Consider the following 15,669-nt stretch of genomic DNA (forward strand, 5'->3'; position numbering starts at 1 on the left):
TTTTGGGTTCTCATTTTTATTATTCTGTTGGCAGTAATAATCAAAAGAAACCCACAGTAACCCAGTACTTAAGAAATTTATGGCCTATTTTCGTACTGTTGCCATCATTATCTATTTCTTTGTATCTTGATCATTATTTCCAATGCATTTGCCCAAGAGCCACCCTCATGTTAATGCCTTTGATGCCCTTTTTAAACAAAGGTGAAACAAAGAAAATGTGATTGCCTCCCACAGTCGTGGGACAAATTAAGTCTCAAGGACCTTCTAGACTGGGAACCTGAAGCACAGCAAGGAAAAGTCCTCATAAGGATGCAACATAATCTATATGCCATGTTATTTGTTTTAGGGTAGTTCTACAGAATTCAGTGGGATGTACTGTGAGGCCCATAATGTTCTATTGCAAAGTCTTTACATTTTGAGGAAAATTATATTGGTAAAATGCATATTTATATTTACAACTTGAATAGCTGGATTAATGTCCTGTTTTTCTTGTGCTTAATTTCAGGCGTGGATATGCACAGCAAGAGGTAAGACACACCCTATATTTTAGTAAGAAGTTACCATTTACATTTCTTTTCATCAGCATAGCTTGGATAATTTTTGCATTTTATATTATTTGACTCACTGAACATTTAAACTGCATTATCAATGAGAGTTGAGGATCTGCAGAGCTGCAAGTGGAGTCCACTCAGGGATTTCCAAATACAGCATACCTGGCATCTCCTCGGTACCTGTTTTGTGAAATGCCTTTCCAAATTCTGTAATTATATTTCAAAAAAGTAATTTTTGCATGAATGCTTGCCTAATGTGTGAGCATTAGAAGTTGGAGTGTTTCATGAATAGGGCCTGCACAAGGCATTCTGCATAAGAATATATGAAACCCTCTCTCGCATTTGTTGTTCAAAACCCAGTTGGACTGGCAGTTGTGAGATAAATGGGCTTAGGGAGCTAGAACCAGAACTTGCCAGAACAATGTGCTGGCACCTCTCAGCTGGGCCCCGGAAGTGGGAGGAGAGACCTGACCAGCCTCAGCAAAGTCCCCCTGCACCTCTGGCTCACAAGGAGACCCTCCTGAGAGCACAAAGATGAAATCCCTTACAGACTCCAGAGCGGGTGTCCTCACAAGCTGGATGTGCATCTGGGCTTTACTGAGGCTCTTCAGCCCCCCCCCCAGCTAACAGCTGATATATGGGAAATCCATATGATATGTGAGCTGGAGTGGCATGGGCAGGGGGCTTGTTAAGTTGCTCAGCTGAGGCATGGAAAGGCGCCCTTCGCCTCAGTTGAGCAGCCTCAACAAACCTCTCACTGGTGAGAAGACCCTCTTTGGGCTCAGGTGGGTATTCTAAGGGAGGTACATACTGGCACCTTTTTCGCTAGGAAAAAAGCACTGGCTAGAACTGCTACAATCAACATTTTCTACTTGAGAACAGATTTCCCAGATCAAAAAACACATTTAGCTTCAGTTATATATATATAGATGACACCAAAGTATGTTAATTGTAACTTTTCCCTCCAGAAATAACTCTTCATGTGAGTTTTGAAGAGGAAATCTGTAAATTATACATGTGGCCCTGTCTGGTCTTTGACCACAATAAAGATTGATTGATTGATTGATTGATTGATTGTTACATGTGGTCACTCTTCAAAACTAACACAAGACAGGTGTTTCGGACTCAGGAATCTGTTCAGAATAAGTATAAATGTTTGGAAGAAGATGACAATATTGACAACTGTGGGAACCAGTTCCCTAGAGGCCAAGAACATCTATGGCCTGTTGGGACCTTTGCCAAATCACAGGGCAGTGAAGCTGAATTTAATACATGTGGATCTGAAGTGGCTTTGCCCTTTTGCCTTGAGAAAATCCATCATTAGAGTAGAACTAAATTAGCTCTGAGCAATATTTTGGCCATTAGAGTCATAAGCAAACTACTGTTGTCGTGCTGGTTTAAAGGTTACCTCGTAACCCTTCAACCTCAAAATAAATTACTTGCATTTTCTGTTATATCTTTCTCATCAACCTGTTTCTGTTTCCAATTTTCTTTGTCAGCAACAGCAATTGCTGAGGCCGTCCCTTCTCAGACCAGAGGTACAATTTTCTCACTTTCTTCTAGAACTTTGGGAGCACTCATATAGAATACCTTCTGACACACAATTATACATTTGGCACTTCCTTATCATTAACACTGAAGGAGAAAACAAGTTTTTAAATCTGTTTTTCAGTGTATTTATCCTGACAAGTTATTTGGCAATACTGTGATATTTTCATGCACCTGAGCCTGCTGACTTCAGTTGTGTGATTTTAAAGTTGACATATTTCTATAGCTTCTCTGCTGTTACTCAAACTGTCCCAAGATCCTTTTTGTCCCAAATAACTCAATTAACTGCAGTGTTACTCAAGAAGCTGAATGATAATTACAAGCACCCTTTATGCTCTAATAATCTTAAGAACTTTCATTAGCAGCATGAACAATACCCTCAATTCTTTGTAAAGTATGTTGATAAGTGATTGTGCTTTAGTTATGAAATGCAAGACTTGGTTTAGAGGTTCAGGCCATAGTATCATCCTCCACGTGAGGAAAGCCAGAATTATATCTTGCACGAGGCAATGAAGAACACATAAAATCAGAAGGAAGAAGGCAGCCCTTGATCTAGTAGTGATTTGCAGAAGACTGGCAAGGATTTTTGACTCTCAATTATTTAACAATGGCAAAAACAAAATGCCTTTCTCACTGCTGGAATAAATATATCCTGGGGATGAACCAGGAGGAAGAATGTTTTGTGTTGAAGGATTCTAGTATTCCAAAAAAACTTTCTGGCCTAAAATTCTTTAATTTTACATGTATGCCTTTTGCACCAAATTTTGGCTAGTAGACTTTGAGGTTCTAGTAAAAATGCCAACATAGATCCCTCAAGCTTGAAGTTTGCACATCTCGACATACGTGCACTAATGATTCTCACATGCTTGATCCTTCTTTGGGTTTCAAAAGGAGGAAGGACCATGTCTTGGAAGCAAGTGGTGCATGCATCATATGTATTTATGCCAACTCAACAATCCACATGGTGTCAGATTTGCACATCTTCAAGGCTTGATCCTGGGCTCCCCATCCATGAAAAAGATGTTACTTCAATACAGGCCCAACTGCTTTTGAGCAGAATGAACTAGGATACCAGCCATAGATATTGCCCAGCAGAGCACGTTGTAACAACTCATGGCTATTATAGTGAAACAATATGGATGTGATTCAGGAGATATTAATGTCATGAGCTATATCAGCCTTTCCCCCCCTGTTGGTATGTCCTTTGGTAATCCATGATGAGTGCTTGTTGTTCTTGCTGCAACGTAAGCTGTGCATGATTGACCATAACATCCCTCCAAGCAAGTTTGATAGGGAGTTTTGTTACTGCCTCCCCATATTTAATGTCTCCAACTGTTAAAATTTGTTTCAAAGAAAAACAGCCTACTTCACACTATTTTTATAAGTTTAGTTTCCAAGCAACTTGAAATATGTCTGCTTAGCTCAGGAGTAGGCCCCCCTACTCTTCCAGATGTTGCTGGACTCGAACCCTCATTAGCTGCAGCCAGCATCATTGATGCTCAGGGAGTTATAGTCAAACAACGTCTGACTGCAGATTCTCTTACCCCTGCCCTAGATGCATGTAAAATAATTGCAGTGACTATTCATTACTAACGATCAATGTTAGGATATTTATCATCATAACTTAGGATATTTATCATCATAACTTAAAACAAACACTACAGTGAACAGGCACTGTGTTTTACATTGATCTAAGCTTTAGCATGGGACGCGGGTGGCGCTGTGGGTAAAAGCCTCAGTGCCTAGGACTTGCCGATCGAAAGGTCGGCGGTTCGAATCCCTGCGGCGGGGTGCGCTCCCGTTGCTCGGTCCCAGCGCCTGCCAACCTAGCAGTTCGAAAGCACCCCCGGGTGCAAGTAGATAAATAGGGACCGCTTACTGGCGGGAAGGTAAACGGCATTTCCGTGTGCTGCGCTGGCTCACCAGATGCAGCTTTGTCATGCTGGCCATGTGACCCGGAAGCGTCTTAAGTGAGATGGGCACACAATCCTAGAGTCAGATACGACTGGTCCGTACGGGCAGGGGTACCTTTACCTTTACCTTTTTAAGCTTTAGCATAATTATCACCATGGCGTTTCATTTCATTTCTCTCAGACCTCACTGCTAACTTCCCCCTGCCCTCTTTACACTCCTGCCAGAGAACACAGGAGAACACTTCATGCAACTGTTGAAGTGCACTCTGGTTCAGACAAATGCATGTATTCATGACTTACAATGGTTTATCCAAGTACACTATAGTGAATAAAAATAAAGAAATTGTACAATAATTATTTAACAACTGTATGGTAGTTGTGTAATTTATATCATGGGAATAAGAGTACTGAGAATGAATTCTTTCTCTTTGGCTCAAGAGTATGTTTTTAGCAATGATATAAAATGAAGTTGGGGGCAGGAAAGCAAAACTTGACATTTATTTTATTTTTTTTAGAAATATGATACCACATTCAGGATGATCCCATCATGTCAGAGAAAATAGTTTGTAAAGAAAGCACAATAACAAAAAATTGTTCTTTCAGCTTTAGTCAGATTCTGTCAACTGGATCCTCTTGAAAGTTGAAATAGATGTAGGCATATTCCAAAAATGTGTCTGAAGTTCCCATTGCCCTTGCCGCAGCCCCACTGCTGGCTGAGAATTCTGAAGAGCACCACAGAAGAACTTTTTATGTCTCCCACATCTGAGCACTGGCACTAGAGGGAGAAAAACCCCTGGGATTATTATTTGTATTACTATTCCAGTGCCAAAGGTTGAGGATAAAAAGGACCCGGCAACTTTTATCTTTTTGTCTGTGCTCATACCCTTCTCACACATGAACTCAGGGCTCTTTAAGATCTATGGGTTTGTGTATTCCTACTGAGCTTTCTTTTTCTCTTTTTCTTGCTATTGTGACAAACAGGAACTTTCTATGGAATCTGGAATTGATCCTGGCCAAGAGTACTATGGGCAAGATTACTACAGTTATGAACATGGGTATTATTCATTCTGCATTTTCTATGCCACTTCACAACTTTACATGCCCACCAGAGCAAGAATCAAAAGGACTGCTTTAGGCATGGCCAAGCAGTTTTTACACTAGATTTCTTTGAACAGCAGAGCCCAGTACCATATCACAAACTGTGAAAGTCCCTTTGAATTAAAAATCACTTTGCTCATTCCCTTGGGCAGAGCTGGCCCACCCATGACAGCCTCAGGCGGTTGAAGTGCAAGAGGCGGTGCTCTGTTTGTCTCACCACTTCCAATGCTGAGAGGGAGGGGCTTCAGTGTGTGGCATTGCCACCTATCTTCCTCGCTCACGGGAGGAGAAGCCGAGTGAGGGGCAACACTTTGAGGAACTGAGTTTGTTGAGAGCTGGGGCACAGCGGCTAAGGAAGTGGGCTGTGATGCAATTCCTGTTTGCTGCAGGCGGCAAGACAGGACAGGCCGTCCCTGCCCTTGGGCATGCCACATATGATTATATTGTTGTGCCTTTCTGTTGTGTCTGTTAATCTTGTAAAACTTCACAACTTTACATGCCAACCAGAGCAAGAATTGTAAAAGGCTGCTTTAGGCATGGCCAAGCAGTTTTTACACTAGATTTCTTTACACTAGATTTATTTGTCGCTGCTTCCAGGGACAGGGCCAAGTGCAGCATAAAATAGTATTCTAGTCTCCCATTGTGACAAGAGATGGGGGAGAAACTTGATTCAGTTCACCTTTAAAGTCAAACCAACCTAAGCTGCATTTTCCAAATCAATACGCCTGGCTGAAACACAACAATTCTTTGAAATCGGCACTTCTCTGAATTTTGAAATGTCGTTCTCTGGATAATTAATATGTTCAGAAATGCATATGCAAGGCAAAGTATGCATAAAGATGCATATATTGGTGCAGATAATATAGAAAAACACGTTATATTAGTGGAAATTGCTTCGCAAAATGTATATTAGGGAAGATTGCATACGACAATGTGTATATTAGGAGAAGTTTGCATTAATGTTTGCCAGCCTGGGCTCCTTCAAGAGGAAGGGCAAAATATAAATTGAATGGATGGATGGATAGATAGATAGATAGATGATAGATAGCTGCTTAATTTTCACAGGAAGCTCTTTTTTAAAATAAAAAATTGCAAACTGATGTGAAAATGAAAAGAACTGAGCTTGTAAGTAGAAAAACAGGAAACCAAGAGAAACCAAAATTGACTGTTTCACACATCCCTTGTTGTGACTGACTGCAGTAGTGTCAAAGTGATGGTTACATTACCTACACATGTGTATCTTCAGTGGGCTTCATAGCAGGTTTGTTGTGCCCCCCCCCCCGACATTTTTTCTCCAGTTCCTCAAAACAGCTGTACAAGAATAAGACTGAGGTAGGAAAACAAAAGGGCAATAATTATTTTATATATATATATATATATATATATATATATATCCCTCTTTCCTCACTGCCACCATATATAAGATATAGTTTACTAGGAGGCCCAAGGCATGTGATGAGTACTCACTTAAAAAAAAAAAAGGAAGCAAGCAAGCTAAGGATGAGTGCTCTTGCATGTATTTGTGAGTATACACAACCAACATGGATACAAACATAGAGGATGTCTGTACCTGGCTTTTTCCCCCAGGTACGAATTGCCTCAATACGGAAGTCGTCGCCGATTGCTGTCTCCTTCTGGAATGTATGATGAATATGGCGAAGTGGTCGTGGAAAGCGATGGCGGCTACTATTATAGCCCACAGGGACCTACAGCAGAAGCAGACGTAGGTTTATTCGTTTATTTATTTTTTCCAATTCCAAATGTATTGACCTTTTGCAAATATATCAAAGCTCCTAACAGGACACGTGTACATTTGGTAAGCAATTTTTCGGTTCTGACAGGGTCAGCGTCGATTCTGAGGTAAGCGAATGGGAAGGACATTTGTGGAAGGAAAGCTTTGCATTCACTTCTTCTCCAAAGCCACTTGCCCTTCTAAAAAACTTATCTTAGGTGACTTCCTTATCACTGTGGCATGGAAGTGAGGCTACTGAGGGAGGTGGCAGCTTCCCCAAGTCAAGCAGATTTCTTTCCAAACACAGCCAAGCAGTGTTCTCCACCCCCAGACCGCATTGTGTTACCATTTTCAGTATTTGAATTTCTGTGAATCAAAAATTTGAGTTGTGGGAAAGAGTGATACAGGGTTTCCCAAGTGTGGGTCTCCAGCTGTTTTGGACTACAACTCCCATCACCCCTAGCTAGCAAGACCAGTGGTCAGGGTAGATGGGAATTGTAGTCCCAAAACAGCTAGAGACCCAAGTTTGGGAATCCCTGCCATAGTAGATATGTTTTAAAATATATCTTACAATTATACGTGGCAGTCTATGCATGGATGCTGGCTCCTTTGGGCCCCATGTTTTTTGTGAAGGTGCTGGGACCCCTCAATGTTCAAATGGCATTCAGCTCCGCCCCCTGGCTCCTTGCAACATTGCATGATGTCACGCTTGTGACTTCAGGACATCACGAGAAGTCACACGTGTGATGTCAGGACGTCACGTCAGCCCCCCTCAATCATCTTGAGAAGCTGGTGCTTATGAGAATAGAGTGAGTCAAGGGTCATATGTCTCTTATCTTCATCTTTCATATCCCACTTCTCAAGTGGATGACCTAGACCAGGGTGGGAAAAACCTGTGGATTGGTCATGCCATGACCATTGGCCATGCCAGCTGGGGCTGATGGGAGTTGGAATCCAACAGCATCTGGAAAGCTACATTTCCCTGGCCCTGATCTAGAGCTCCCTCTGCTGTCGCCTGCCTCTGGGATAGTAGACAGATGTAGAGCAGAGGTCAGCAACCTTTTTCAGCAGGGGGCCAGTCCACTGTCCCTCAGACCTTGTGGGGGTCGGACTATATTTTGGGGGGGGGATGAATTCCTATGCCCCACAAATAACCCAGAGATTCTACTCACTCTACTCATTGAAAAACACGCTGATTCCTGGACCATCTGTGGGCCAGATTTAGAAGGCGATTGGGCCGGATCTGGCCCCCGGGCCTTAGTTTGGCTACCCATGATAGAGGATTGAGAGGAAGGAAGTGTACTCTCTGCATCTTCAGAGACATTCCTCCTTGTGGGCACTATAAAACTGAGACCAATCTTGTAGCATGACCAAAGCCCTAATAATATGTTATCAAGCCTAAGTTGCTGCTGAAAAACAGCAACCTTGTCCTTGGACTCCACCCCACAGAAGTAAACTATGCAAACTATGCAAATGCTGGTCACCAAAATCATGTCAGCAAGAGCACGTGGTTATTTACTGTACTGCGGCTGGTATTGGTGAGTGGTTAGTAAACACACAATCTAGGCAACTCACACGATCTGTTGTGTTCATTGCAGCTGCAATCTGATGACAAGCTGTACAGCATCTGTAATATATGCCTAGAACTGAACTGAAATATCTCAGAAGGCATTTTCCTGAGAAAATGCCTGAAATGTTTCTTTTTTGCAGTATTTTATTCGCACTATTCTTTGGTGGAAGCTGCCATCCTGGCCCCCAGGGGCCTCAGGGGAACTCTAGTTCTGGAGCATTGCAAGGATGCAAAAGGGTGGCCAGGAAAGAAAGAAAATACCTTAGGAAAAGAAGGGGGGTGTCTGTGCCTCTGCCAATAAATATGATAGAGAAATTCAAGAGGCCACTTGTTTAGGGCTCTAGATGGGTCTATATGGCGGAACAAAGGGGGAATGAGAGAGTTTTAAAACGGTTTCTTTGACATCTATTCATTTTCAGCGCTGCAGCATCATCTAGTGGCTAAAGTGATAAAGTGCATTTTATTACAATTGTGGTTTTAAATTATCACATAAATAGTGCATATCTAAGAGCCTTTGGTACAGGCAACAATCAAAAAGGTCTGGTGTAAACATATGCAGAAGATTCAAGTTACTGTGCCATAGAATTTTCTCCTGCCTCCACTGCAAGCCATACGGAAATCTCTTCCCCCTCCCCCCCCCCCAAAAAAAAGACTTGGCCTGTGACTTTCACAACTACTTTAGTTTCATTGTTCCTTAGATATTACCAGTGGCGATGTTAAAAACAAGTCTAATCCATATACTTATTTTGCTTCTTCCCCTCTCCCTTGCAATTAACTCTTCATTTCTTCCTGCTGCAGAGTATTCTAGGGTGACATGTTTTCAAGCCAGCCAGCTTTCTAAAATTATAACTAAGCTCCATTTCTTATGATTTGCAGAGGACAAGTCCTGGTGCAGTTGTTCCCAGAAGAGCTGTAAGCCAGAGGCCAGGGCCTCCAGTAGCTATTAGTACAGTAGGTGAAGTGGCAGCTATAAAGGCAGGCCCCAGCCAGGGAAGGAAGAAACTCAAAGCAGTGATGCAGCTGAGCCGAATAGCAGTTAGTGCCCCCAAGCCAGGAACCACCACGGAGGCAGCACCATCTCCTTGGAAGAAGGCAAAGATCTTCCCAATGATGCTGCAGAAAGTGAAAGGGAAAGATGCAGATTACGCAGAGCTGGAGGCAGCAGCTCGCCAAGCAGAAGGAGAAGACAGCATGGTTATCAAGGGAAGCTATTTCCAGAAATCAGCCGGTGACGTGATATCGACAAAGAAGGTTGGCCGTGCCCTGAAGCGCACCTCCAAGAAACTCCGGGAGCGTGGTACATCAGAGGAAGTGAGTGAATCGGACTCAAAGTCAGGGATTTCAATCAGCGTCACAGCGGAAAGCGAGTCTGAAGTGAGCGACTACGGCAGGAAGAAAAGGAGAAAGACGTCGTCGTCGTCAAGTGAGTCATCGTCATCCGCAAGTAGCACCTCTGCCTCTGATAAAGACTACTTGACAGTGACGCTGGACCAAGACGAAACCACTGAAAGCACAGTGGACTCTGATGAAGAGCGTTCAGATTCGTCCGGGTCCAGTTCAAGTAGCAGCAGCTCCGAAGACGAAACCTCCGATTCTCAGAGCAAAGCGTCTGAAGATACAGAGTCCAAGATGTCATCGTCATTGCAAAGCTCCGTCAGCAGCGAAGTTACTGCCAGGACAAAGAAAAGCAGGAGCTCCAAGTCCAGTCTCAAGAACCAGTCATCTACAGGAGGAAGTGAATTAGATGACACCATAGAAGAACTATCAGAAGAAGAAGAAGAAGAGCCACCATCGGCTATAGAAGAGGAGGAATCAGATGACATTGAAACCTCTAGTAAACAGAGAGGGGGCAGTGAGGATGAAATTGACCCAGAGGAGGACAGTGAGGTAGAGAGAGGTACTACCAAGAGCTCAGTGACTCCAACAGATTCTGAAGATGTCCCCAAAAGGGAGAGGATTCGGAAGAAAGGGCCCACAAAGATCGCAGATACTGCTGAGTCAGAAAATCCCAGTGACTCTACATCTTTTTAGAACACAGGAGGTGGAACAAGAGGTAGACAGTGTGCAGTGAGGTGTGGTTTTGGTTTGCTGTGCTCTCTCTGTGTTGCTTCTTTAGGAGGGAGGGAGCATTATGCAAGTCTCAGACACAGTTTGGAAACCTGCCAGTAGCCAGCCTGCCACTCTCTTCCATTAAAAGAAATGTTTTGCAGAAGAGTTAAGGGCTCCTAGCTGAACAGCTTCATGAACTTGAATATACACTAATAGGATTGCACAGGGGCTAAAATAATAAGAATAATTTAAAACAGGGTGGCTTGTCCAGATTACAACTTTGACAACAAAACTTTTATTATTGATTGATTGATTGATTGATTGATCAGGTTGAGTCCAGACGTGATGCTTGATTTCTCAGCGTTTCCTGATCCTTAGTAGATTGCGAACTCCTGTGAATGGGGTTGTGTTTGAAGTGGTGTGAGCTGCTATGAACATTCTTCCTCTGGTGTTTGTGCTGTGAGATGGTTCGTTCACTCAGAAAAGCTGAAGCTGCAGTAATCAAGCAAACAGCCAGCGTGTGTGAATTAGCGGTTTCTTTAAATATTGGAGGAGGGGGGAAGATATGTCTATTTCTACCACTGTGTGATTTGCATTTTCTAAAGATGTCTCTGTGCCTTAGAAATCAAATTGCTTTATATATATATAAAAACCTTTTCACTGAAGAACTATAAATTCTATGTCTACCCAAATTGCTTATAGCTAGGTTCGTTATTTAGCATGGAAACTACTTATTAACTAGATAGATTATTTTTCATAAAATTTACATGGTTAGTGCTCAGATTGGGAGGCCAATTATGAAGATAATTAATAATTATATTGAATCTGTTGCAATTATATTTGGCTGGTTTATTCCAAAGTTTTGGTTTGTGTACTGTAATTCGATTAATGTAAACGAGCAAATCCTTACACGCATCGGGATTTCATGCTAGCGAGACATCATGTGGGGATAAGCATGGTTTCATGTGGTATATTCCCCATCCCCTTTAATTGCAACATCCACATGGTTACACTTGCTTCAGAAACTAAGATTCTCAAGCTGTAAAATACCACTGCTTTCGTGCAATGATCCCCTTGAAGCAGAAATGTCAAGTGCTCTTCATGAGCTGATATTACAATACAATATTTCAAGTGATTAATTCTAGGAGGAAGTGATAATGATTTTCCAAATATGTACCCTATTTGCATATTGTACATACCCTGTTGATCTCTAAGGCTAGTTCATCTATCTGCCTGTGTTTATGGTGTGAAAACTTCAGGAGTTTGGTTATGTCTGACAGAGACAGTTATCATGGATATAACTCTATGTAAGTTCAGTATCTGATCATGGAGGTAAGCATATCAAAAGATAAGATGTCATTTGTAATCCACTGCCTCAGCTGAATGTATTTCAGAGAGAACTACGTAAACCTCAGGCTTTCAGAGAGAGTCCCAGGAAAAGTCACCCATATTTTCTGCAGCTTGGGCTCACTGGTTGGCTTATGGGGTCAAACAGATCAGCCTGAAGATGACATCACACCATTTCCTGGGAAGATACCTCAGTGTGTTTCATTTCCCAAGTTTTTCCAGTATAGAGAATCCACTCCTGCCAACACTAATAGAAATGCAAAACCAAGCATGTTAACTTGAAAACACCTTCAGTTCATTATACAAATGGTGTCAGGGAACAGAGATTCTAGAGCAGGCTTCCCCAACTCCTAATCTTGTTGGACTGCAACTCCCATCAACCCCACCTAACACGGCCAATATTCAAGTTGTAGTCCAGTGACGTCTGGGGGGGAACTAGACAAAGGCAATTCAGAAGTGCTTTGTAATCACTGGTCACCACAGAGATCAAAATCTAGATTCTACTTGCTTCCTCCCTTCCAGGTCATGAATAAAGTGTTTTCCTGCATGTGTCCAGTGAAAGATGAGAGATGTTTATAGGAATTGTTGCTTCACACATTCCTCCCCCCTGTGTTTTATTATAGATATTAATGTAAATAGCCTCTACTTCATTTCTGAAACAAAAATATCCATATTGAGGCATTCCTTGTTTTAATCTCAATACACAGTGGTTAACAAGTCATTCAGCATATTTTAGTGCAGTTAAATTGATTTTTCTAAAGGAAATTGTTCACTTAGCTAATTTTGTTTTCTAGTGGAAGCAATGGAGCTGCCCATGCTATACATTAAAAAAACACACACTATAAAATAATTGATTTCTCTTTCTCTTTGTCATCACTCAGTGGGCGAGGAAAAAAAGGATCAAGCTGGTCGTTGATCCCGAGTATGAGACCAGCTCCACTGGAGAGGACAGTGCCCCAGAAAGCCAGAGGAATCGTCTCAGCAACCCCAACATTCAAACCAATATCAATGGGAACATCTACATTGCCCAAAATGGCTCGGTTATTCGAACCCGGCGCAGTTGCCTCTCAAACAATTTAAAGGTCACATCCCCTGTGAGGCTGGGGAAACATTTCAAGAAACTTGATAAGTTGGCAGTGACACATGAGGAGAACGTCCCACTCAACACGTTTTCAACGGGGGCATCATCTAGTGACAAACTGAACACAAGACCGTGTAGTGTTTCCTTTGCATCCTCCGCTATAGACGCTGATAACACAGGAACAAAGTCAGGGGGCAACAGGTTGAAAAGCACAGAAGAGCAGGAGTCCATTGTTGACAACGAGGATGTCAAAGAGCCTTTGGAATTACCCAGCGATCACACGCAGTCAGACGACGACGAACTGTGGATGGGTCCGTGGAACAACCTTCACATACCAATGACAAAACTGTGACCTCTCTTTTTCATTTTAATTTTTACTCCCATTTATAACAAAAAGTAGGCTTTTTATCGTCACCGAGGAAAACCGTATGAACTTTGTTATCGTGCACATAAGTTGTATACTTTGAACAAAATGCTTTAAAGTAAAAAGGGGGTGGGGGTGGGGAGAAATCCAGAGAATTTGCACTCACATTTGTACCAATTAATTGTTCTTCCCAACAACTCTTTTTGACAGGCTCCGAATTCACTGAACAAATATCATTAAAATGGACTAGTCTTGTTGGCTCTGGAGTTATTGTTTAATAATCATCAAACCACTACTTAAATGCACAGAAATTGATTGATCAAGTTGATTGTAGCTGAGAAGGCAACCATCACACACTTGTTTGATGTGTCAGTAAAGCACATAGAAGCTTTAACCACCGGTCACTGCTGTTTCAGATTTTACCCTGCTGATAATCCTACACACCTGATCTAAATTATTTTTAGGCTGTGAATTGGCCACTCAGGATGATAAATTCAATGATTATACACTGCATAAAGGTGGCCAGTGTTGTGCGACCCCTTCTTGTGAAGGTTGAGCCTTTATTTGAATGAAACAAACTATGAAGAAAATCACTAGCTGCCTTGGGAAAGAGGTTTTATTTTTATTTTATTTTTTTAAAAAATGTGCCTTATTTCTAATAAGAATGTATCCAACAATGTAGCAATTTGCTCTCACTATGTCTTCCTCAAAAAATTAGAAGAGCCATTGACCAGTATGCTCCCTCCCTCCAAATGACTTAAATCAAATATTGTTTGAAACTAGCATGTTGACTCTCTTAAGATCCTTTTCATGTCTTAGATAACTTATGCAGCTCATCTCTGTATCCCTTCTGATCTGTAACATCTTTTACACACTATGGGCAGCAGTATTAGATAATGTACATGTACTCGAAGTTCTTCCATTCATCATTGCAGGTGCGTTTCTCCACTTATTATCTCTATTGTTAATGCTAAAGTTTGCACAGGAAGCTCCCGTTACAGGTCACTTCACATGACAGAGTTGGTGTGATGGGAATGAAGGTTGAGATTTGCTTCACACTGTCAACGCATAGTTCAATCTTACATTTGCAGGAGTCCTAAAAGGCTGAGCGGTGCCAAGCTAGCAATCAGTATGGGGAGCCTGAAAGCCAGTGAGCTCCAGAACCTTCCAGTCTCTTTGCATGACGCACCAGTGGGCAGATCCACACCTTACACTTAAAAGCTCGTCCAACATATGTTTACTTCACACATGTTTCCCCAAAGAATCCTAGGAACTGCAGTTTCCCCCTCACTGAGTTATCATTCCCAGCCAACTTAACAAACTACAGTTCCCAGGATTCTTGGGGAAAACATGTGTGCAGTAAATGTATGTTGGATGTGCTTAAAATGGGTGAGGTGGGTCAACGCTTACCTGTCTGTGTGTCTGACATGTCTGGTTCTGCCCTGGTCCCATTTCTTAGCTTCACCCGGGGGGATCAATAATTTTTTTTTTTCAAAAAAAATAAAAAGTTAACAAGCCTACTGACTGGTGGATGTACTCAATGTGACTTGACTTTTTTTTTTTTTTTTAGCCGAGCAGATTCTTGAGCAATTTTATGATACCATCAGCACATACAAAAAAACCATGCACAGATCTATTCAACTTGCATTCTTGAAAGTGCCCACCCAGTTTAGATATGTGATGTGACCCTTAAGAAGCTACTTCTTCCTGAGGTCCCGCTTCCTCATCAGCATCATGCGTTGTTTCTAAATAGACCACTTTGCAAATGGGCATATGGAGACTTTAGCGTGTTAGAATTGGACCTAGTGTATCAAACTGATCACCATAATGCACTCTCTCATTTAACTGCTTTGGATACTGCAGGCTATAGCCAATGGTGTTGTTGCCTTAATGGAAAACTCTTCTGCTTGCACCTAATTGTCACTGTTCCCCCTCTACCTACTCCAGAATTCAACATATCCCTTTCTGTTCAAGAGAGTCTCCCCATCACACACACAAATAAAAACACACTCATCAGAGATCAGTTCTGGCACCTCTCAGGTGGGCACCATTGCCGTTATAATAGAACAAGGGACATATTTATGGTGAGTTCCAGCACCTCTTTTTCCAGAAAAATAGCACTGAATAACAAATTTATAAAGAGGGGAGGGGAGTTAGAGAAAGTGGAGGAGACCCATCAGCTCACATTAAAAAACACACAGCTTTACCTCAGTCTTTAGGAACAGCTTTTCAGGGGGCAAAAGTAGTTGGAAATTAACTTGCAGAAGCAAAGAACCCATTGGATACAACCTATCACATTTACGGCACAACATGCTGCACAATACAGCTGGTGGACAGTTTTAAAAATATATCCCATTCACAAGAGCTGTTAAATATGCAAAGGGAACAATCCAGATCTCATGGCATTATAAATTAG

General features: G+C 42.0%; 1 protein-coding gene across 18 annotated transcripts in view; it reads left to right on the plus strand.

Annotated features, from left to right (window-relative positions):
- PCDH15 (protocadherin related 15) overlaps positions 1-13,510 on the plus strand; it is a 647,566-nt gene extending 634,056 nt beyond the window's left edge. For 17 of the 18 annotated variants that reach the window (XM_079976213.1, XM_079976222.1, XM_079976219.1 and 14 more), the window contains 5 exons: positions 506-527; positions 2,051-2,089; positions 4,994-5,067; positions 6,698-6,833; positions 12,690-13,510. In XM_079976213.1, coding sequence (XP_079832339.1) covers positions 506-527; positions 2,051-2,089; positions 4,994-5,067; positions 6,698-6,833; positions 12,690-13,241 — 823 coding nt within the window. In that variant the 3' untranslated portion in view covers positions 13,242-13,510. The remainder of the gene's footprint in view (positions 1-505; positions 528-2,050; positions 2,090-4,993; positions 5,068-6,697; positions 6,834-12,689) is intronic. The other variant, XM_079976221.1, reaches the window with a different exon arrangement.
- The last annotated feature ends 2,159 nt before the right edge of the window (positions 13,511-15,669 follow it).

Source organism: Podarcis cretensis, assembly GCF_951804945.1.
Source record: "Podarcis cretensis genome assembly, chromosome: 5".
NCBI lineage: Eukaryota > Metazoa > Chordata > Lepidosauria > Squamata > Lacertidae > Podarcis > Podarcis cretensis.